Genomic DNA, 22,421 nt, shown 5'->3' on the forward strand with positions numbered 1-22,421 from the left:
TAATACCTTCAGTCAGTAAATATTTGCTGAAAACAACTCTTTGTTAAGCTTGAGTGGGAGTAGAACATAGACTAAAAATTGAAAAGTTTGGTATCCAACAAGTGAAATAGAAACGGGAGGGGGGAAGAGAGAAAAGGAAGAATTAGGTTTGAGTTAGAACTCACGAGAGCAGGCAGACGAAACAGGGCTGGCAGGAGGGGCCGGGTGGGGGGGTCTCTGAAGCTCTGAGTCATGCTCCTGGGAATGAATGCTAAGTGCATTATCTAATTAGGGGGACAGTTATTCCTCCCATCCATCACCTTAGCATGTGACTCGGACTTCCTGGGGTTGGTCTCCTGGCCAGAGGATTGACAGGCCCTGCTGAGTTGCTCCTAAAGGAGTAGACAGTGGTATGTACCGTTCTGTCTTCGGAGCAGATCAGACAAGAGCCAGAGTAGCTTCCATCCTAAGGAGGGGCAGTTGTATTATCTCCCCAGGGAGAAAGAAGACGTGCCTATTCCACGGTGTCTTTGAAGGCTAGTAGTTCCGGTAACAACGCGCCATAGATGTCTCAGTGATTTTGATGTTCTAAATGACTTCCAAGGGAGTAACACAGTGATGGTAGCAGACCAGCATATGTTTGGAAATCCCAAGCTGGAGCAAGGAGCACTGTCTCTAGGACACATGGGTAGCTTTCACAAAATGTAGATGAAAATAATAATAATAATAATAGGCATGATATGAACAAGAAGTGGTAACTGTTGTGACCAGAATTTGGACCCAAAAACCCACCAAGCTGAGTCAAGGGCCTACATCTTGCTGGGTCTTTTCTGAAGCCTGTATTGGCTGCCAGAGGGGTGTTGGGGTTGGGGGGGAGCTGGATTAGGCCCCTCAGTGGCAGCAGTTCTAGCAGATGCTCTATACTCCTCTGGACCTTTTCGGGCATGTTTGATGTGTGGCTGCCTGCACGGTGTGAGGTGTGTGGGAAGGTGACCCCAACCACCAGCATGTAATGCAATCAGGGACAGGTTTAGCCTTTGTTGTACCATGCCTTGGATCTGACTTCCTACTGGGAAGGCCATGAAACCAGTTCCTCGTATTTCCACTGTGGAAGACAAACTGTGGTCTCCTAAGGGAGACCCTCAGGAGCTTAGCAACTGATTGTTTGGTATGAGCATCAGAACTGACAGCACAAAAAGCAAGCCAGTGCCCTCAAAATAATAGCCTAAAGGTTACTGCTGCCTCACGAATAAAATCCTTTTTCTTCCCTGCTTCTCCTAGTAGCCAGTTTTGGGGGAACTTTTTGTCTCAAAGCAAAATTGGGGATTTTCTGAGATGCTAAACGCAGCCACCTTCCTTATCTCCAGTTTTATGGGTTCTAGTGCACTTGCCAACCGTGACTTTCTGACAGTGCTTGCCTTAGCAGCCGGGGTGTTTCCTGGACCACAGTGACAGATATGAATGAAGCAAATGTTCTGAGTCATAGTTTCAACCCCCCCCCGACCCCTGCCATCTAAAAAGAGTGTTCATGTTGAATAGACGATACTTCAGACTCATAGAGGAAGTCAGTTCCATCACTAGGGTGGCTGTCCAAGAATTAAAACCAAGTCCACGCCGACAAGTCTTTCAGCTTACCACCTGCAAGATTTATACTCAGGATGAAGCTAGGAGGATCTCAGAATCTTCACCTACTCCTTTTCAGTATTGTTAGGTAGCTAGGTAGATAGGTGTTTGGGGGCTTGGAGGCTATTGACGATGGATCCCTCCCTCGTGGCTGACTTTGGACCTCACTGGCCATTTCCCGGCTAGCCCTGGAGAGGGAAAAATCAAGATGGGCCACTGTAGTATTTTAACCTATATAAAAAGATGCAGGTACCTGGGTTTCGTTGAGGGCTGTTAAGCACTTTTCTCTTAGCCAAAAGAATGGAATCCACCTCTGGTCCTGCTTGGAGACTTGACATTCTCATCTGCTCAAAAAATTAGAACGTTACATCCATTGTCTCCTTCCCTGAGAGTTAGCCTAGCTCGGGGTGCCAAACGCCTGCTTCATAGAGATGCCATTCACCCAAGGGTCTGCTAAGGATATGGAGGGAATGAGTCTCCACTTAATGAAATGATGTACTTAGCGAAAGCGCTTCCCTCAGTACAGGACCTGCCCACTCTTCTGTGTTCTTCTTTCTCCCTCACGCCTAGTGTATTCTCCCTAATGCTCAGGGCTTCCTCGCTACTCTCCCCTTCTGCCATGCAGCTGTTTGCCGGACTTTGTTGCTGGGCATGGCGGCCTTGGACCCTAACTCAGAAAGGCTTGAGTTTCTCTCTTAGCTCTTCCTCATAGCTCTGCCAAGATTTGCAGCTTGCCTGCCCTGTTGTTTTCCTCTGAGACTCTAAAAACAAATTGTCGTGGAGCTTCCTTCTGAGTCTGTTTCTAAATCCTTTTATTGAGGAGATAAAGAACCCAAAAGGGAACCCCAATTTTCGGAAGTAGCAGTATGCTTGTAAGTTCTTTGCCCTAGAGAAGAATGTCCTAAAAGGTTTTTGTAAGGGAGATAATTGTGTTTAGGTTTTGAATTTATTTTTTATGGGTATGGGTGTTTTGTGTATGTCTGTGCACCACATGTGTGCGGTCTCCTGAAAGGTGTTGAATCCCCCTTTGAACCGGAGTTACAGATGGTTGAAAACCATCATGTGAATGCTGGGAATTGAACCTGTTCCTCTGGAAGAGCAGTCGGTGCTCTTAACCACTGAGCCATCTCTTCAGCCATGAAATTGGCAATATTTTACCTTGTAAAACTGTTCTACATCTTCTATCACTGACAAATGGTTGGGGAAACACATATAATAACGTTATAGAAATATGAGAATAAATGCCAAGATTTTACTAATTTATTAATTCCAGAATTTCAATTAGCATATTCATGGTAAGTTTCTAATTTAAGCTTCTTATTGAAACTTGGTTTTGTTTCGTCTTTGTATTTGTTGCGACAGGAAGTTTTGGGGGATGGATGGGTCTGGAATATTCCACGACAATCAGCAGGTGGCGATATTGGACAGTACTAGTTTTAGGGTTTGTTTTTTTTTTTTGAAACTCATTGCCTAGCTGGCAGATGGCCTTGTTCTCAGAATAAATCAGGATGAGACCCGGATACTAAAGCCATGAAAAATCTTATTACTTGTGACTGACACTATTAGCAGTGTGCTCAGAACCATATTAGAACCCAGCAAGGGGGAGCTGCCAGGTATATTAAAACTGCCCAGCACCGACTTTCTTCTGACCAATCGTACTTTTTTTCCCCCTACAACCTGGAATTGATGAGCAGCAAAGACTGAGCCTGGAGTTGCATCATCTCTGAGATTTTTAAATCAAACAGCAACCATTCTTGGTAATAAATATTTTTTTTTTCTTAAAATTCTTTCCCGTCAAGTGAGTCTCACTTTACACACATATCTGTATCTTCTGTTCCCGCTCCTTACAATACCAACAAAAGAGCGGATAAACCCCATAGCCTAAGAATTGGCTCTTTTTTCTTTTTGATTCAGAGATGAGCCTCACCCAATTGTGCCCTTAAGCAGTTGCAACACGGAGCAACACAGCTTCCTGCAGCAGAAAGCTGCCTTTGAGGGTCATCAGGACTCTGGACTGACAGTGAGTCACTTTCCATGGTCTGTTAGCATTTAGTCCACACTTGGAAGGAAGGCTGGCATGTAGCTGTTTGCTGGTAAGTTATTCTAGATGTAGGTCTTGGAATTCACTGGCAGCTAGAATGGAGAGTCCTTGTGCTCTGAACAGCCAGAAGTAGACAGCTTTTCTCGTGATCACATTGGCTTGGGGGAAAAAGAATCGCCTAAAACTCGGGGGCTTAAAAAAATTGTTAGACATTGTGGAATTTTTTTTTTAATACCTAAAGTGTGAACGGCTTAGGGTAATTTGAAAGATTGAGGATTTCGGAGGGGAAAGGCAGTTAATTCCATGGTAAATATATCTTTATTGACTGTATTTATCATGTTTAATCTCATAGTAAAAGAGCCACACAGATGGCCCTTTAATGTTCCTTTCAGTACAAAGATTTTCTGAATCTTTTAGAGAGGAGTAGGTGGTGTGTGCAGGAAAAAATAAACGTGCTATTTTGGCTTCTAGGGAGGAGGGGAACGAAGCAATTATTTTTAGAATCTGTTCTAGTTGCTCACAGCTCTAGGAGAATAGAAGAGAGTGTGTTAATGCCAGTGAATTCTTCAGGGGGGAGGAGTTCTGCAGAAATAGGCCTTTTAAATCCCGGTGATAGTGCTAGCGGAGAGAACACTTGTGATTACCGCTTGTGCACATGTGTATTTCCTCACAGATGTGGGGGATGGGCAAAAAGGTACTGTTGAAATGTTAAAAAAAGGAGGAAGGAATGAATTGAGAGAGAGAGAGAGAGAGAGAGAGAACGAACATGTGCACCGTACTGTTAATTTATATTAAGGTCTGAGCTGACTAAACTCAACAGAACGTTCCCCATTAAAAGTAAATATGAACTCTGCTGTTGAAATGAACAAAACACCTTATGCTGGACACTGTCTTCATTACCGCTCCGAGGATTAAATAATTTTAAAATCAGACATTCTTACATTAGAAACCATGATAAATAATCCCACAACTATGGTTCAGAATCAACTTATTTACCTCAATCCCGAGGAAATTCTTTGCCTTTCCCATTGACCCTTTGTACTATAGCCCCCCTTGGATTACACTAATAATTCACGTAAGCCCATCAAATGCCATTCACATTCCAGTCCGTGTGCGGCATGCAAACACTTGGATGCTTAAGGAATGTTTAATAAATAGTGCCTTTCATTCGAACTTACATATTCAAACAAATATCGATTGCAAGTGTGAAGGGGAGTTTCCATAGCTAAATCAGTGCTTTTCAGTATATTAAAAACAGTAATGTTGAATGTGGACTTGGATATACCAGTTTATTTATTTATTATGTGTTAAATGTGCATATACTTATTCATTCTAAAATGTACCTATGGCAACCATTTTAGTTATTTTGGGCAAAAAATTAACTAGTCTACCCATCAAAGGATTCTTTCTATTCTAAAAGTAAACGAAAAACCAGGTCTCTTGATGTTTTCTCTCTCCCCTCTCCCTTGAGAGAGCCCCACCCCCAACTCTCATGTCCCTCTTGTCACCTTGAGCTTCCGGCCATCTGTGGCGCAAGACGCAAGACGTCAGAACCCTTTCCTCTTGTCCACCAGCAGTCAGCTGCATCAAGGGTTCTGGCCGCGTTGGTGTCTCAGCGCACGTCTGCCTGGTAAATGCGGTGTTTGTGGACAGTAGCTTCCATTTCTCCTGTCATAGGTAAAGTGGCGAGAAGATGTTCAGAAGTCCAGACTTTTCTTTTTTAAGTCCATCTAACAGACACTTAACTAAACCAAGGTTTACCTGGCCTGATACAGATGTTGAGGGTTTGAAAGCAACAAACATGGCCGTCGCCCGCAACTGTGGACTTCCCCCACTGTGGGAGGAACCCGGTGCCTGTGGTTAAGGTCCACCTCTACCATACCTCCTAATTCAGCTCTCTTAATAGCATTTCTGTAAGTAATGTAGTCCTCTGAACAGCCCTCATGTTTGACCCCTCTACAGTATTCGAAGCTGCTGTCACTTCCGCAGAGGCTCCTCATTTGTCTTAAACTCCCACATCCCCCCCCACACACCACCCCTTACCATGGCTCCTCAACCCCTCGCCTGTTTCATTTCTTATTTGTTGCTTTCTCCATCCTGTCTTAGTATGTTTTTCCATACTATTTTTTTAATACGGAGTCTTGTCATATAACCCTAGTCAGCCCAGAACTCTTAGCCCTTCTGCATCATGCTCCTGCATGCAAGAGTTGCAGGCCTGTAGAGCCAGGTCCATCTTCTGCCTTCTCTTTAAGTAGTTGTTGCTTTAGTCTGTGCCCTCAGCTTGAGAAACTATTGGTGTTTGCTCTATCACCATCCCTAATGCCTGGAGCGTAGTAGTAGTCCGATGCCGGAGGACTAAACATTCTCCCTTATTCAATGCGGGAGCTGATTGAAGCCCTTAACTCCAGTTCCAGATTCTGAGAGTCTCAGAAGAACCAAGCACCTCTCAGAACAGTCAGGGCACCGTTCCCCACCCACCTTCTCTCTCCCTCTGCCTCAACAGTGGATGACTTCAGTGTAGAAATAACACTTCACTCAACGCCTGTATTCCCAAAGACACAGGTCATTTGGTTCTTTCAGTAGAATGGTCTTGACATTGTCTATCAACAGGAATGCTGGTCTGCTTTTAATTGTTCTGAGGGCGCTTCATTATATGGCAGGTAGTACCTGGTCTGGAAAGAGAACTGGTATTAAACAGAATCTGCTCTCCCTCCATGTAAATACGGACAGTGTCCCCACTCCTCTGCATCCGACTAACATAGCTAATCATGGTGGTCCTGAGACCACAGCGAGATTGCACATGCCTGACACTTAGCTCAATGCCTGGTGGAGAGAAAGTGTCTGTGGGCTGCTGCAAAGCTGGGAGTGTGCCCCATGGTGATCTGTGGCTGCAGAGGAGGAACTGCGTTCAGACACATCTGTGTTGAATAGCAGACAGTTCTCCCCTTCAGTCGCCTCTTTTTATCAAGCTATAAAAGAACCACTTATTCGAGGCTTCGCATTAAAAACATGGTTTATGTCCAGGTACTTGGCATTCCTAGCCGTCTTCTGTGCCCCACGTGACAACTCAGGGAACCCACGCAGACTAGATTCCCATAAGCTGTGGCGTCTGTTAACTGGATTTACATTCTCCTCTTTCCAAATTTGCCTGCTATGTCTCTGTGTGGTCCTTCAGTTGCAGTCTCTGGTCTGCCGTGGTCTGGTATTTGTGTCGTGTCCTCCAGGGAAGTCCATTAGGTCAGTGGCTCTCATCCTATGGATAGCGCCTGCCCTAAGGGGCCAGATGATCCTTTCACACGGGTCACATAGCAAATAGGATGCATATCCGATATTTACATTATGAGTCATAGCAGTGGCAGAATTACAGTTACTAAGTTGCAAAGAAGTAATTTTATGGCTGGGGGCCACCACACGTGAGGAACTGTATTAAAGGGTTGCAGCGTTAGGAAAGTTGAACACCCCTGCAGGTCATAGGAAAGCAGGTTCTGAGGACTGCCTGTCCCTTCTGGAAGCACATCCAGACTTCGAGACTGTACCTAGTGGTGGGAGGAAGGCTTCCTTTAGTCACTAGTCCTGTGCAATTACACCAACTTTCCTTTCTTCTCCAGGACCTCCAAATAGAACGAGAGAGGACTGCATATAACATATCTGGCGGCTGCACAGCCCTCATTGTGCTTTGCCTGCTGGGGAAGCTGTACGTGGCCAATGCTGGGGACAGCAGGTAAGCGAATCAGCTCCCTGGGCCTTACTAACTTCTGGTGCCTCTGACAGTGTCTACCTGTTCTTTGGGAATTCAGTGATTGGAAAGACAATTATTCTGGTTGGGATTATGAGAAGAACAAGCTTCCTACATGCTAACAGAAAAGCATTTGTTTGTTTGTTTGTTTTTTTGGTTGGTTGGTTGGTTGGTTGGTTGGTTGGTTGGTTTTTTGGGACAGGGTTTTTCTGTGTAGCCTTGATTGTCCTGGAACTCACTCTGTAGACCAGACTGGCCTCTCACTCAGATCTGCCTGCCCCTGTCTCCCGAGTGCTGAAATTAAAGGCTAGAAATACATTTAAGAACAATCAGATTGTTACGGAAGGGTGGAGGGCATGCGATGTGTTCATAGCTGCAGCTGGTGTGTGTCTAGAGCTCATCTAAACCAGGAACGCTCAAATGTTGGTTTTGGCCTTGAAACCTGGTTTTCAGTCAAAGTTTAGCAGAGTCAGGATATTGGAGGGCAGTGAAGGAGAGGGGGATCTGAACAAAGTGAGTGCTTGGAGCGGCCCTGGCCCATTCCCCTGCCAACTGTCGCTCCCCACAGTCACTTGGCATTTGCCCCACCCAGGAGCCCAAAAGCTTCTCCTTGTATATGCATTCCTTTGGGGGCTCTGTGTGCCCGTGTGTGTGTGTGTGTGTGTGTGTGTGTGTGTGTGTGTGTGTGTGTATGCACACGCGTGTGTGTGCATGTGTGTGTGAGACCCTTTGCCTAGCATTGCCAAAGTAGAAGATAAACTTGTTCTTTTTTTCCACCTTAAATAAATGGCACTTCTTTGACAGTGACCGTTCTTCGGTATCAGTGTGGCTGACTGTGTAATGGGACCTTTCCCTAAAAAATGACTGTTTTGAAAATGGCAAAATTTCTGGACTCTAAACATGGAAGGGCGATTCCTTAGCAGTGGCTGCTGTCTTGGGATTATTATTGTTCCTTTAGGCCCTGGGCCACTGTGCATTCCTGCCTCTTGAGTCCTTCTCACATTCCCATCCCACCTCCCTGACGCACACACGCACACACACACACACACTGCTCTTCCTCGTCGCTGGTGCCTCTGCAGCTCAGAAGACTAACCATCTTGACTCAATGAAGAGATTCACTCTCTTCTTTCTCCCGTTTACAATGGGAGACCCAGCTGAGCGTTCTCCATGCCTCTTCTCCCAATAAGGCAGCTAACCCTAACCTTTATCCTGGAAGAACATAGAAAACAAAGGAGAAAAAAATGCCCAGGAACCAGTTCATGGGTTTGAAGATGGAGTACTTTAAAAGGTCCATTTATTTTGAAAGAATATGTGGATTTTCTGTTTGACACACATGCTGTATCAGGTTTCAGTGTGAAATTTCACTCAGTAAATGGCAGGGTATTTAAGATACTATTTATCCCATGGCTCCTGCCCCCTGTGCCCACTGAGTTTCACCAGCTCAGATGTCGCAACAACAATGGATGGAGACATGAAGGGGAGCTAATCAGGAGTCAGTAGAGTGCCCTCAGGAAGGCACTAGCCACCCTAGCCTCGCAGGACAGGGCAGGAAGAACAACTAATGTATAAACAGTAGGACAGAGCTTCAGGAAGCCTTGAAGAAAGGCCCTTTCTCTTCCATGGCCTACCAGGTTTCTCATTGGTTGAACCCACCCCGCTCAAGCCAGCAAACTAGAAGTGAGCATGCCTGACCAAAGGAAGGCTGGGGCCAATGGGAAGCAGCCAGCATGCTTGTCACTTCCTTCCTCCTCTGCATCCATCCCCAAGAGTCTTACAGCTTCTGCCCAGAAATCGGTGACTTGCCAATGGGCAGATGGTAGCCTCTTGTCCCGTTCTAGATCCTAACCATATTGAGCGACGGCGAGCAGAGGTGACGGCTTCTTTCTGCTCTCGTGGAGACTGGGCCTCCAGCTCACACTCGCTTCTTGTCTTTACGTCCCACTCCCAGTCTGTTAAAGTGAGTTGGCTCCCCTAACCTTCAGCACTAAGAAGTGACCCAGTGACAGTCCAGGCCACAGCCCACCCCTCCTCCTGGCCTGGGTCTCCTGAGGAGGGGTCACCTTCCAGATGACCTCGGGTTCAGAAGTTTACTCCTCGGCAGTGTCCGATAGCTTTAGCTCAGATCATCCTTTTTCAAAACTGTGAACTCCTCCCACCCTAGCCATGCCCGTCTTACGTGTCCCAGAAACCCCCTGCTCAGGGACCTGCCAGGCCCCCGTGTTTATCTTCTGAGCCTTTGCCATTTTACCTTGGGTACCATTTACGCTGTCCACATGCATAAATATGTTGGACTACATGTCATCTAGAATTTATGGCTTGCTAAAGGCCAACCTAGAGGAGTGACGCTTTCAGAAAACAAAGTCATGCTACGTTAGCCAGTCTTTGTGACATTTCTCATAGCTCTGTGACATCTTTCTTAGAGCCTGTTGTTAAATTTTTAATTTAACCAAGGCCCTGTTTTCCTAAGGGCCCATAAAAATATGTTTTATATTTAGTTCTAATTTTAAAAGCCTAATAAATACTCATTTTCTTAACTAAGTTGTGATGCACAGAATAAAAATTATCCTGCAACCCAGGAAGCTTAAATTATATTTGTGGAACTCAGACCCCAGTGTCCAGATACAAAGTTGGGGTTTTACAGCTAATTGGTCGGGTTTGGTATCCACATGTGGACTATAATTCATAGAGAAGCCTAGGACAGTGGGAACTGGTATTTTATTAAGCTCACCAAATGATCATTTATGGAGCACTTAGGATGTTACTTGCAGCTCTTTCATGAATGATAGATACGGATGTCATCTTCGACCATCCTCCCCTCCTTTACATACTGATGATGTATTGTGAGCTTTTCAGTTTAAAAACATGGTCTTCTTCGGAACTGGGTAAGCATCTTCATATCTATGAAACTGTAGGTTATGATCCGTCAACAAGCAGTCAGGAATCCAAGACTCAGGTAACAACAACAACAAAAAAAAATGATTAAAGCTGAAAGAAAATTCTGACAACACAGCCTTGATTAATTAAGTGCTAATTTTTTCATTGTTAGATAATAACTGTCATGTGTTTATACTTTAAGTCTTGACAGTTTCTAGGGTGAAAATAAATCTTCATTGTGCGTTCGCTACCCTGTAATTACTTGCAGAGTAGCGAGGAGAAAAGCGTTGCTTTGATTGAGGAGCTGCCCGTGGTCAAGGACTGCTTTCTGGGCTTAAATGTGTGTCATCTGATTTACCAGCCAGCCCTGTGTTTGCTCCGGGGCTGTCTTCAGGAAATGCTGCTGGTTGCGTCTGTGGTTTACCAGTGTTTGACTCCATAGCCGGCCTCTATGTACAGCGGTGAGTGATTCATCCACGGAGGCCTGGTCCACAGAGAAGACCAACTTCCTTCTTTTGTTAGCCGAGCTCACCAGCAGTCTAGAAAGATGCAGTGACTGCAGGGTACTCCGTCACGTTACTTCTCCCAGGCAAAGGTCGTCGGCTCAACACCTGGGGATCTTAAGGAGCTAGCAGGGAAGCAGATGGTGGGTGGGTTTCTCCCTTTAAGCAAAAATGAGCCCGGAGCGTGGAAATGTCATGCGAAGCATTATGCAGGCTGTTACCCATTGTGTTTGAGTCATCAGCTCCTCGGGGTTGGGCTGTTCTTCAGTTCAGAGGGGTGCTGTGTCTCCATCTTAGAAGATGATTTTATTCTGTTTCTAGAGAGCTCAGGCACTGGGGAAGCAGAGCCATGACTGCTTACTTCAAACAATGTCTCAAGGTTTGGCAACTGAGACGAGGCGAGCTCATTGAGATTAAAGAAAGGCATTTAAGAATCATTAACATCTTGATTTCCACGCTTGCAGCAATTGTAGTAGCAGCATCGGCGAGGCAGCTAAGCAAGCACTAGGCACTTGCTTAATACTAGAACAAGGTCGCGTTTAATTCTGTCAATAAGAGAGTGAAAAGTCAGAATTGTTCATGTTAGAGACATGCAGTTTATCAGAAGCGTTTTTCCCAAGGTCCCCAGCTACTGAGGAGTAGAGTTTCCCTAACACCCAAGATTGGAGTAAAAGAACCAGGTTGTCAGAGACGACACCCATCTATCCACCCATGCTCAGACTCGTTTTAACATCTCTAATACAAGAATTTTTAGTTAACATTTCTACTCCCTACTTATTTGTACATGAAATACTGATAAACTTCACAATCAGGGGCATCTCAGAGTTTACCCAGAATGGATTATGGGTACAAGTGAGTGCATAGCTACATTTAGAAGCTGGGTAGGTTTAGATTGAGTCTATGTAGCCCAGGCTGGCCGTGATCTCCTCATTCTGGGTGCTGGGATGATGATACTCATGCATTACCATCCCAAGCTCTTAGAGACTGATGTAAATAGGTCACATTTGTCTTACTTTTCTATTACTGTGAAAAAACACCATGACCAAGGCAACTTCTTAAAGAGTTTATTTGGGAGGTTTTGCAGAGTTAGAGTCCATGGCCGTCGTGACAGGAAATATGGCATCGGGCAAGCATGATACTGATCCGTAACTAGGAGGCAGAGACAGGAAATTAATACTGATGTATGCCTTGAAAACGCCAAGCCTGACCCAGTGACACACCTCTTTCAACAAGGCCATGCCTCCTAATCCTTCCCAAACAGTTCCACCAACTGGGCACAAGTTTTCAAATAGATGAGGATGGGGAGGGGGGATTCTCATTCAAATCACCCCAGCAGTCATCAAGCAAATAACTCTGAGTGACCCATCCTGTTCCTTTATAGTGTAGAAAAGATGCTTTTCAAAGAGAGAACAGTCCACTTTCTAAAAGTCACAGAGTTTTGAGATCATTTTAAATGTTGTATTTTCATTGTAAAGATGCTTTTCAAAGAGAGAACAGTACACTTTCTAAAAGTCACAGAGGTTTGAGATCATTTTAAATGTTGTGTTTTCATTGTAAAGATAGTCTGTTGCAAATAACCTAAGCTGATCCGCAATGTGACCATTATAATAAACATTAGTCCTATAAAATCAGACTTTCATTCAGCTATGTTTATGACTTCTTTAAAAATGAGTGTCTCCAGGACCTTGAAAGTGACCCCCAAGATTCCTAAGAATATGATCTTACATGCTTGAAATTCTCCTGGAAAAGATGAAGAGGTCAAGGGAGTATTCACTAATTAGCACCATGCAAGAGTGAGCAACCATTGGACCGGCTGTATCCAACCCTTTGACCTTGGCAGGTGATGTGGTGTTTTGAGAACAACACAATTAAAAAAAAAAGTCATATGCAAAAAAAAAGTCTCACAGGGTTTTAAGTAAGTGTGCTTGTGTGTTGGCAGCGTCCTTTGCTCCCCACACTGGGTGCTGTCCAAGGGGTATCGTTTGGGTGCATCATTCTAGCTGCAGCCTGCAAGTCTGGCCAGGATGCTGTCCTTGCAGTTTTTCTTTCACTCCTTTTCAGTGTGCAGGATTTTCCCATTTCACTGAAAGCTGCTAGGTCAGAGGTGAATTCCTATAGCAAGTCTGAACTTTCTTGAGGATAGGAGCTGGATATTAAACAAGACTTACATTTCTAAATTCAAAACCAATTACACATCTGTGTGTCTACTCTCACAGGCCTCTCCCCTCTGCTGATGGAAAGATAATGGAACATTATGTAACTGCCTCCAGGGCCCTGGGTACCATAAAGAACCGCTCACTCCTTTTTTATGTGCCTGCAATTTCACCAGCAGCCCCACAGCCCCGCCACAGAATGCCTTGTTGCTCATAAGTGCTTGTCTGTCCATGCCTGCCAGCGAGCTTCCCCTTTGATAGGAGCCTTTCTCTGAGTCCAGAAATACACTTGATCTGCTTCCACTGGCTGCTTTAAGTCTCCTATACCTCTCATTTTATTTGACATATACCAAAAAAAAAAAAAACAAGGTTAAGCACCATTTTCCACTGTGGAAGTTAAACATGCTGTTTTTGCCTTTTTATCTCTTCGGTATATCCCAAGTCCTGTAGAAGGGATTAGGCGGAAGAAGTGATATAATCAGATGATCACAAATACCCACAGAGAGGCAGACCTTCTCTTTTCCTGTCACAGCCCTTCCGACCACACAAAGGACTCCTGGAGGCAGATGCTCCCTTTCCTCAACCTGTGGCTCCCAAGCCAGCAGCAGGACCTGGGAATATGTGTGGAATACCTGTTCTAGCCACGTCATAGGCTTCCTGCATCAGAAGCCTCAAGGCGGGCAGCCAGCAATCTGTGTTGGAGCAAGTCCTCCACGGAACATGGACGTGTGCTGCTCGAGGTTAAGAGTCAGAACTCATGTGGCTGGACATGGTTGGCCCAACACTGTAATCCCAGCATTTGGGAGGCTGAGGCAGAAAGAGCATGTGTTCAAGAATTGCGTGGGAAGTAGACGAGACTGTTTGAGGAGAAAAATGAACCACTACTCTATAGTCTACTCAGGGCCTCTGAGAGGGTGAGAAAGGGACTGCTATGTCCTCAGGGTTACAGAATGATGGCTCCTCCTGGCTGAGGGAGAGGCATGCAATGTGGCAGGCACATGCAGCTGTGTAACACATGAGGAGAGCTGCTTCCTCTTTTCCCTCTTTCCCTCCCGGGGGCCTGCTACCTGAGGTGCAAGGGCCAGCCCACATCTGTTGTCGGTTGTTTTTACTCCTTACTCTTTTGGGGGCCTGCCCCCCAACTCCCAAATAAATCACACAGAGACTGACTTATTCTTGCTTATGAATGCCCAGCCTAAGCTTGGCTTGTTTCGAGCCAGCTTTTCTTAAGTGATCCTCTGGGGTTTTGCCTTTCTCTAGTCTATATTCCTTACTTCTTATTCCATGGCTGACTGTGTAGCTGGGTGGCTGGCCCCTCATGTCCTCTCTCCTTCTTTTCTTGCTCCTTGATCCTTCCCTCCCAAGTTTCCCCTCCTATTTATTCTCTCTACCTGCCAGCCCCGCCTATCCTTTCTCCTGCCTTACTATTGGTCATTCAGCTCTTTATTAGACCAATCAGGTGTTTTAGACAGGCAAAGTAACACAGCTTCACAGAGTTAAACAAATGCAACATAAAAGAATTCAACCCATCTTTGCATCATTAAAACAAATGTTCTGCCAGGTGGTGGTGGGCCCACACCTTTAATCCCAGCACTGGGGAGGCAGAGGCAGGTGGATCTCTGTGAGTTCAAGGCCAGCCTGGTCTACAAGAGCTAGTTCCAGGACAGGCTCCAAAGCTACAGAGAAACCCTGTTTTGGGGGGAAAATGTTCCACAGCATAAACAAACGTGACACATCTTAAAATAATATTCCACAATGCACATCTCCACCCTGTGACTTGGGGTCTCTTTACAACAGACTGATATTCTAGAGCATAGGTTCAGTCATCCAGACGTAGAATTAGAATGAAAAGGCCTCATATGACCCTGCTCACCTGTCAGCCACAATGCCCTAAGCTGGAATGAGCTGAGAAACCACTATTGTGGCCTTGGCTCCAGCTTCCAACCGAGTTATGATTTCAATAGCTTCCCTTTCTTCTTAACCTGCTGGGAGGCTAAGCTGGGAAGACTCACGGTATTTGCAGAAAAGGAGTATTTGCATGTCAAAGTGTTAGCATGGAGTTATGGATGTGAGGTGAGGTGAGGTGAGCCACCATTTCTATCCCTGGCCCCCAGGGATGGCAGATTAGAGCCAAAGGAGAATTTTATTACAACAAAGGATCACGAGGTTCTATTTTTGGGTCATGCCAGACCACACCAAGATTAAGGCTAACTAACAAGAGTCTAAAGGGCAGCAGCACCCGAGAGGGTTGGTTTAGCCTAACAAGGTGAAACATAACCCTAGTCAAGGTAATATGTAACTTCTTCTACCGTCAAGAAGTGGGGGCAAAAAATGGGGGAGGAAGAGGTCACTTCTAGTGCCTCACTTGGAGATGTCTTTGAGCAGACAGTGAACTCTGTTTGGTCAACGTTGTGGCACAGACACCAGAACCCAGGACAGTCATGGACTTTCTCAGTCTGTAGAAGTAAGGTACAAACATCACTGCTGTTGATCTATCAGGTAGGCTAAGGATGGAAATAACAGACACCAAACCTCACTGACTTAAAAATCTAGTGGCCTTAGCCTGGCAGAGATCTGGGACCCTGGGATGAAAAGGACTGGCACGTTAGCATTTGACTTCTGGGGGCTTGGGAAGCATGTCCACCCCGCCAGACTGAAGAGAACGAGAGAGCCCAGAGGGCCTTTCAAGGAAGTCTGGAAGAGGCTCACAACCCTTCAGTGTGCACGGTGTGTTGGCTAGAATCTAGTCCCATGCTTATACTGACAAGGTTGATGGGAAGTATCGCCTGAATTGTGTACCCAGGCCCCAGGGTCATGACTCCTTTGGGAATCGAACAACCCTTTCATAAGGGTCGCATATCAGATATCCTGCATATCAGATATTTCCATTACTATTCATAACAGTAGCAAAATTACAGTTATGAAATAGCAACAAGAATGATTTTATAGTTGAGGGTCACCACAACATGAGGAACTATATGAAAGGGTTGCAGCATTAGGAAGATTGAGGACCACTGCATAGGGAGCTGACTTGAGTGGACAGTTAGCCGGGCGGTGGTGGCACACGCCTTTAATCCCAGCACTCGGGAGGCAGAGGCAGGTGGATCTCTGTGAGTTCGAGGCCAGCCTGGTCTACAAGAGCTAGTTCCAGGACAGGAACCAAAAGCTACGGAGAAACCCTGTCTCGAAAATTAAAAAGAAAAAAAAAGTGGACAGTTAGTAATGTGGACCACGGATGAGTATTGAGTAGGGAATCATGTGAAGTTCAGTTAGTCGCACGGTTGCCTCTGTTCATTTGTCATTCGTCCTCTTCCTTTGTTCCGATGCAGCCATAATTTGGGTATCGCTTTCTAAAGCCCAAGTGCCAGCTCCCTCTTTTGCTGCTTTAACTTCATCGCTGTTGATTATAGAAAAGATGTGAGACCAGCTTCTCAAATGGTCAAGGTGGTGAAGGGAACCCTGAGTTACGCCGAGCGCCTTCACCTTGGAGAACGTGAATATGAGAACCCTCCAGTAAACAGCATGCCAAACATCTGTAGAGGAAATTCCCTGGAGAATGCAATGCCTCCTTTATACCAAAGACTGCAGTCTCCAGGCAGGGCGTGACTGTGCGGGGACCTTGACTTCCTTTGTTCTGTCATCGCGAGATCAGAGAGCTGTTCTGTTTAATAGTTTAGTCTCCTGTCTACAAGTTTTGATATTTTTTAATGAGCTAGTTTATTCTTCCTGATGTCAGCTTTAGTAGAGTCGAAAGAGCTGCGAGGAATGGATCCTTTATTAATATTCTGGACTCCATCTAGAGTTTCCTTGTAATAACCCAGGACGGTTTGCACTGGAAAGATAGATCAGATATGAAAGTGCTGAGTCATGATGACCTGAATCTGGTTCTCCTGAACCCACATAGAAGCCAGGAGGGGTTAGCACATGCCTGTAATCACGGCGCTGGGGAGGAAGTAATAGGGAGACCTTTGCGACATTCTGGCTAGAGATCTAGCTGAATCGGTGAACTCCAGGTTAAGTGGAGACAGAGACGCTGTCTCACAAACTGTGCAGAGCTACTGAGAAAGTCACTCAGCATTAACTTTTAGCCTTCATTGGACATGTGTACACACACAAAATGAATATGTACACACACAACCACTTGTATAATTCTTTGTGCGTTTATTAGGAGCCTCTACATGAAGATCAGACATGAGCAACATTCAACAAATACTCACAAGCCAGGCACCTGCCAGGCTCTGTGCTGGGGAACCTCTGTGTGTGACAGAGGCACACTGGATTGTCTTCCTGCGCCGACAGCACAGGATGCGGGCAAGCATCCATTTGTGATCCTGCAGTAAGCAAATGCAGGTACTCCCTGGGCTTTAATGAAAGGAGGCTGCTTTGGGATTACACATGTTTGTCATTTTCTTCGTTGCCTCTAGTGATGGGTGTCACCCTGTGGACTGCTGCCAAGGTCAGAACCCACTGTGACAAGCCCTGCGCCTGGTCCTCTTTGCTACATTATCCTGCAGTGTCATTGTGGTTATGAAGAGCGCTTGCAAGCTAGGTTGGCATTTTGGGTCATCTCGTGCTACAGATGCTTCGGTGAAACCATACTTATTTTTGTAAATGTAGCTTTTGTTCATATGTCAGCAGCAGGAAGTAGTATGTGGAGGCCTCCAATGGTTCGTGATAAGGTTTCTGATATCTGCTGAACTAACTGTCCTTTCTGGTTGCCGTGTATGGTTTTCAGATGGTTGGTTGCTCTAGGAATTTATCTGGAGACCCTTCAACTTGTCATTCTTAACAGAAGGAAGCCACCAAACTCCAGCAAATGTGGATTGGGTGTTAGTAGCTAGTGGGTAGGAAGAAAGTCTGCACGCAACCTTTGTAAGTGAACTTTGGGGGGGGGGCGGGGTATAAAGTACAGTCAAACAGAAAAGTCCGAGTGTTGGAGTGTGCAGACGTTGATCCTCAGACCTGCAGAAACCATCCTGTCTCACTGCGGTGGAAGGCGCCAGTTTCTACCCCTTAGAGTGCCACACAGGTTGGAGATAATACTCATAAACCCCAGGAAAATGGCCCATGCTTCAATTCCTTCACTCATTTACCAGATACAGATCGGCCGCTGTGAATTGTCTTTGGCATAGGCAGGAGGACCTGGCCATCATCCAAGCAAGCCCAAGCTCTTACAGGTCTGGAATAGGGACAAGCACAGCAGTAAAAGGCTGGGTATATGGGATCGTGGAGATTTCTAAAGGGAAGGGTCAGACAAAGGACTAACTATGCAGGGATTTTGGTGTGGGTTGCAGCTTCACGTGGGGCTGGAGGAAAGGTATACCCCAGGAGGAGATGCTGTGGGTTGCAGCTTCACGTGGGGCTGGAGGAAAGGTATACCCCAGGAGGAGATGGAGCTCAGAGTAGGACTGAAGGAAGACACCAACCAGACCTAGCATCCGGGATAAAAGCAGGTAACCAGAGAGAAGTGGACCAGGTTAAGACATATGAGCTAATGAATTAATTCCATTCCAAATGTGCTTGCATGCCTATGACATATAGCCTGGAAACTACAGGTCTGAGTAATAATGATCTCAGAAGCCCTGCCCTTGTGGAGTTTACATCATCATGTGGGAAAGGAAGGCATGGAACACGTAAAATCATCTAATCGTTATATGCTAACTGGATGTATTTGAAGTGCTCCTTCCAAGCACCTTCCTGTATGGTAAACGCCTAGTAAATCATACTGAGGAGTGGTGGTTATCAGTAAATTTTCTTCTTTTGCATCTACTGTAAATAGAAAAGTTTGCCCCTCTAATGTGTCTCAGTTTGCAATAAATGGGTGATGTGAGGTCACGTAAATTTTGCGTGGTAGAAGAAAGGGCTTGAAGTGGCAGGGCTCCATGAACTCCCGAGCTGCTGTAAAGTATCTGTTTGGGACTTTTCAGATTGCCTTTGCAGCTGCTGTGGGCTCCAGTGTAGAGTATTACTCAGCCGGTGTCATTGCCAAATATTAGTGCTGGACCCGAGAACTCTGTTCTTACCCTATCGGATCTGGGCAGCTTCCTGAACTCAAGTCAGACCACACCAGTGTGCATGTAACTGGCACACACATCTCCAGATAGTTTACTGTGCTAATTTATGCTAGGGAGCATGTTGTGCATACTGCAATATTCTTTCAAATTCTTGGATTTTGTGACTTTTTTTTAAATCCAATGTCTGTCGCTAAGTAACACAGAAAGTATTTTTTCTGCAAAGTGCTTTGACCCAGACACACTTCCTTCTCCCTCACCACCAGGCCTTTGGCAGTCACCAAGTTGGGTTTTTTTGTGCTTAATGTTTTGTTTTGTTTGGGGCTGGTATTGGTTTCTTTATCTTGAAAGACTTAGCTGTGCGGTCACGGTCACTAATTTTTAGGGAGTTCATACGTGGAGGAGGTGTTCTGTTCATAGGAGCCAAGAGCTCACACGTGAGGAAGAGTTCACAAGAGGCCAGAGCTCACACGTGAGGAAGAGTTCATAGGAGCCCAGAGCTCACATGTGAGGAAGAGTTCATAGGAGCTCAGAGCTCACACGTGAGGAAGAGTTCATAGGACTGCCCGGAGTTCACACGTGAGGAAGAGTTTATAGGAGCCCAGAGCTCACACGTGAGGAAGAGTTCATAGGAGCTGAGAGCTCACACGTGAGGAAGAGTTCATAGGACTGCCCGGAGTTCACACGTGAGGAAGAGTTTATAGGAGCCCAGAGCTCACACGTGAGGAAGAGTTCATAGGAGCTCAGAGCTCACACGTGAGGAAGAGTTCATAGGAGCCCAGAGTTCACACGTGAGGAAGAGTTTATAGGAGCCCAGAGCTCACACGTGAGGAAGAGTTCATAGGAGCCCAGAGCTCCCCAACCCTCTATTTGTCATCGCTTGGCTCTTGCTAGAATCTTTCCGTGTCTCTTGCAGTGGCATTATCAGCACAAAAGAATGTGCAGAGCAGTGACACACACACACGCACACGTGCGCACACACACACGCGCGCACACACACATGCTCACACACGCACACACACACGTGCGCACGCACACACATGCACACACACGCACGCGCACGCACACACACGCACGCGCGCGCACACACACGCGCGCACACACACACTCACTCACTCACACACACCCGGGCCCAGGCTACCAGGCCTGCCTGCAAAGATTGGATTCACCCAGTTGATTTTCACAGAGGTTCTCCCCGTTCACTCTTCATGGGATTTCTTGCTTTTCTGTGCCCAGGTGTTTGTGTAGCTAGCTTCTGCTTTAGTTTATGTTAGTTTTGGGTGGTTTGGTTTTGTTTTTGTTTGTTTGTTTGTCTACTTTTCTGCCTTCCTCAGTTATGTTCTTCATGATTCTGAGCAGTCAGGTCAAATGCCATCCATACGCCAAGGTTCCTTTCCCAAATGTATATTTGAGCCCTCGGGTGAAATAGCGGCTAGACTGTCACACACTTCCTGAACTCTATGTGACTGGGTCCTCACAGCCGAGACTCAGTGTAGCAATGGACGAAATCACTCTAGTGAAGCGGGTACACCGTCAAACTGGATTTGGTCTCTGGCCTCAGACACTGAACGCCCAACATCTTTGGGCCTTCTTTATTAGTAAATAAAGTAATAGAAATAAGTAAGCAGTAAATAAAGATAATAGAGACCTTCTCTAGGATAGGACATCTGAACGATCTGCTCCAGGACAGCCATCTTGGCAGTCACGGCCACCCGTAATCTTCCTCTGCACCTCCTTCAGCCACAGATCCTGATCCTCAGAGCCACTCAGAAGTGATGCTGTCACGCCAGGAAGCCCTCGCGGTACCTTCTGCTAGGCCACGGTCTTGGCAGCAGAGATGTCACTGTGTTAAGCCAGTGTTAATTACTGTTTCGCTACAGCCCCCCAGGCAGTCTCCAGAACCAGCCCGCATCTATTTCTCCGGGATCTTTCAGACTCAGCAGGCTGAGAATGTCCGGAGAGAAATTACGCTCATGGTTTTTCTAGCATATCTGTGCAGTGTGAGTGTACGTCTATCAACATGGAGACTGAGCTTGTGCAGAATGTGTCCCAGGATGAGGCAAAGAGAAGTTGGGCCACAGTCTTGAGAAGCCAGACAAACTCCGTCCCTCCTTTCCCTTCACATCAGGTGTCTCATAGGCTCCACTGTAGTAATATGAGCGGTGACGGGGCTGCGTCCCCAACACCCCAGCCGCCTGCTCAGCTAGCTTTTGCCCTGAAATAACAACAACAAACTGTATTCATTTAATCACTGCTTGGCCCATTTCTATCTAGGCTAATTCTCACATATTAATTTAGCCCATTTCTAATCATCTGTGTAGCACCCCTAGGTGCGCTTACCGGGAAGATTCCAGCCTCTGTCCATCCTGGGTCGGAGCTTCATAGTGTGCGTCTGCCTGGGAGCTGGGAGCATGGCGTCTCTCTCTGAGGTGTCTGCTCCCAAGAGGAGAGCTGTCGAGTCTGACCTCACTTCCTCTTCCTCTCAGCGTTCTGTTCTGTTTACTCCACCTACCTATGTCCTAACCAATAAAATGGGCCAAGGCAGTTCCTTTATTAGCCAATGACCTTCCTCCATCACTCCACACCCTGCTGTGTTCAGTTTCAGGGACATGAGGACAGCTTCCACTAGTGTGACCGGTCTCGGCCCCTCTGAAACATTCTGCCCGTCATGTCTGTTCCCACTTATCTTTGTCTGCCCCTCCCAGCTTCTTCACCGTTGCCTCCCTGACCTCCCTCAGCTCTCTCAAATGACCTCTCTACTTTCCCCTAGCTGATTCCCTCTGTATGCAGGGCTCTCCGTCCATGCCTGCAATCCCTAGCTAAATTCCTCTCAGGACAGGCTCCATTGTGCTTTTCCCATCAGTCCCTGCAATCCAGTTTGCTTCCTCACCTCAGCTCCCAGGGTGTACAGTGAAGCTGACTAGCTGTTCTCCAACTGCTTTTACTCTTCCTTCCTCCTGGGCATAAAGACCATCTTCCACAACCTTGTAGATACTTAGCACGTGACCACATGGCAATGTTGCAGCAAGAGGAGGTGAGCAAAGGGAACCATAAAACCTTTTACGCACCATGATTCAAAGCGCGCGCGCGCGTGTGTGTGTGTGTGTGTGTGTGTGTGTGTGTGTGTGTGTGTCACACCAAATGATACGTTCAGTACCAGTCCCCAGTATCCATGAATCTGGGCCTCTTTTGGAAATGGGATCTTTGCAAAACCAGTTTAGGTCAAACTGGTCTTAGGCCGGCCCTAAATCCAGTAGCTGTCATCTGAGTACAATGGCCATGGAAGAGACCCAAGGAGGAACTGAGGAACATGGAGGTGCACCAGCAACTGTGGTAAAGTGAGAGAAGCAGGGAAGGTGCTTCCCTGGAGCCCTCAGAGACCCATGGCCCTGCTGACCCGATTCTAGCCATCTAGTCTCCAGAACCAGGAGGAACGCTATGCCACTGATCTAACCACTGGGCTTCTGATGATACGTCACAACACCCCCAGGAATCTGCAAC

General features: G+C 46.3%; 1 protein-coding gene across 1 annotated transcript in view; it reads left to right on the plus strand.

Annotated features, from left to right (window-relative positions):
- Ppm1h (protein phosphatase, Mg2+/Mn2+ dependent 1H) overlaps positions 1-22,421 on the plus strand; it is a 253,940-nt gene that overhangs the window by 122,120 nt on the left and 109,399 nt on the right. Inside the window, exon 4 of the mRNA XM_075954933.1 lies at positions 7,252-7,364. Within this exon, the coding sequence (XP_075811048.1) occupies positions 7,252-7,364 (113 nt within the window). The remainder of the gene's footprint in view (positions 1-7,251; positions 7,365-22,421) is intronic.

The sequence above is a fragment of the Microtus pennsylvanicus genome, chromosome 20 (assembly GCF_037038515.1).
Source record: "Microtus pennsylvanicus isolate mMicPen1 chromosome 20, mMicPen1.hap1, whole genome shotgun sequence".
NCBI lineage: Eukaryota > Metazoa > Chordata > Mammalia > Rodentia > Cricetidae > Microtus > Microtus pennsylvanicus.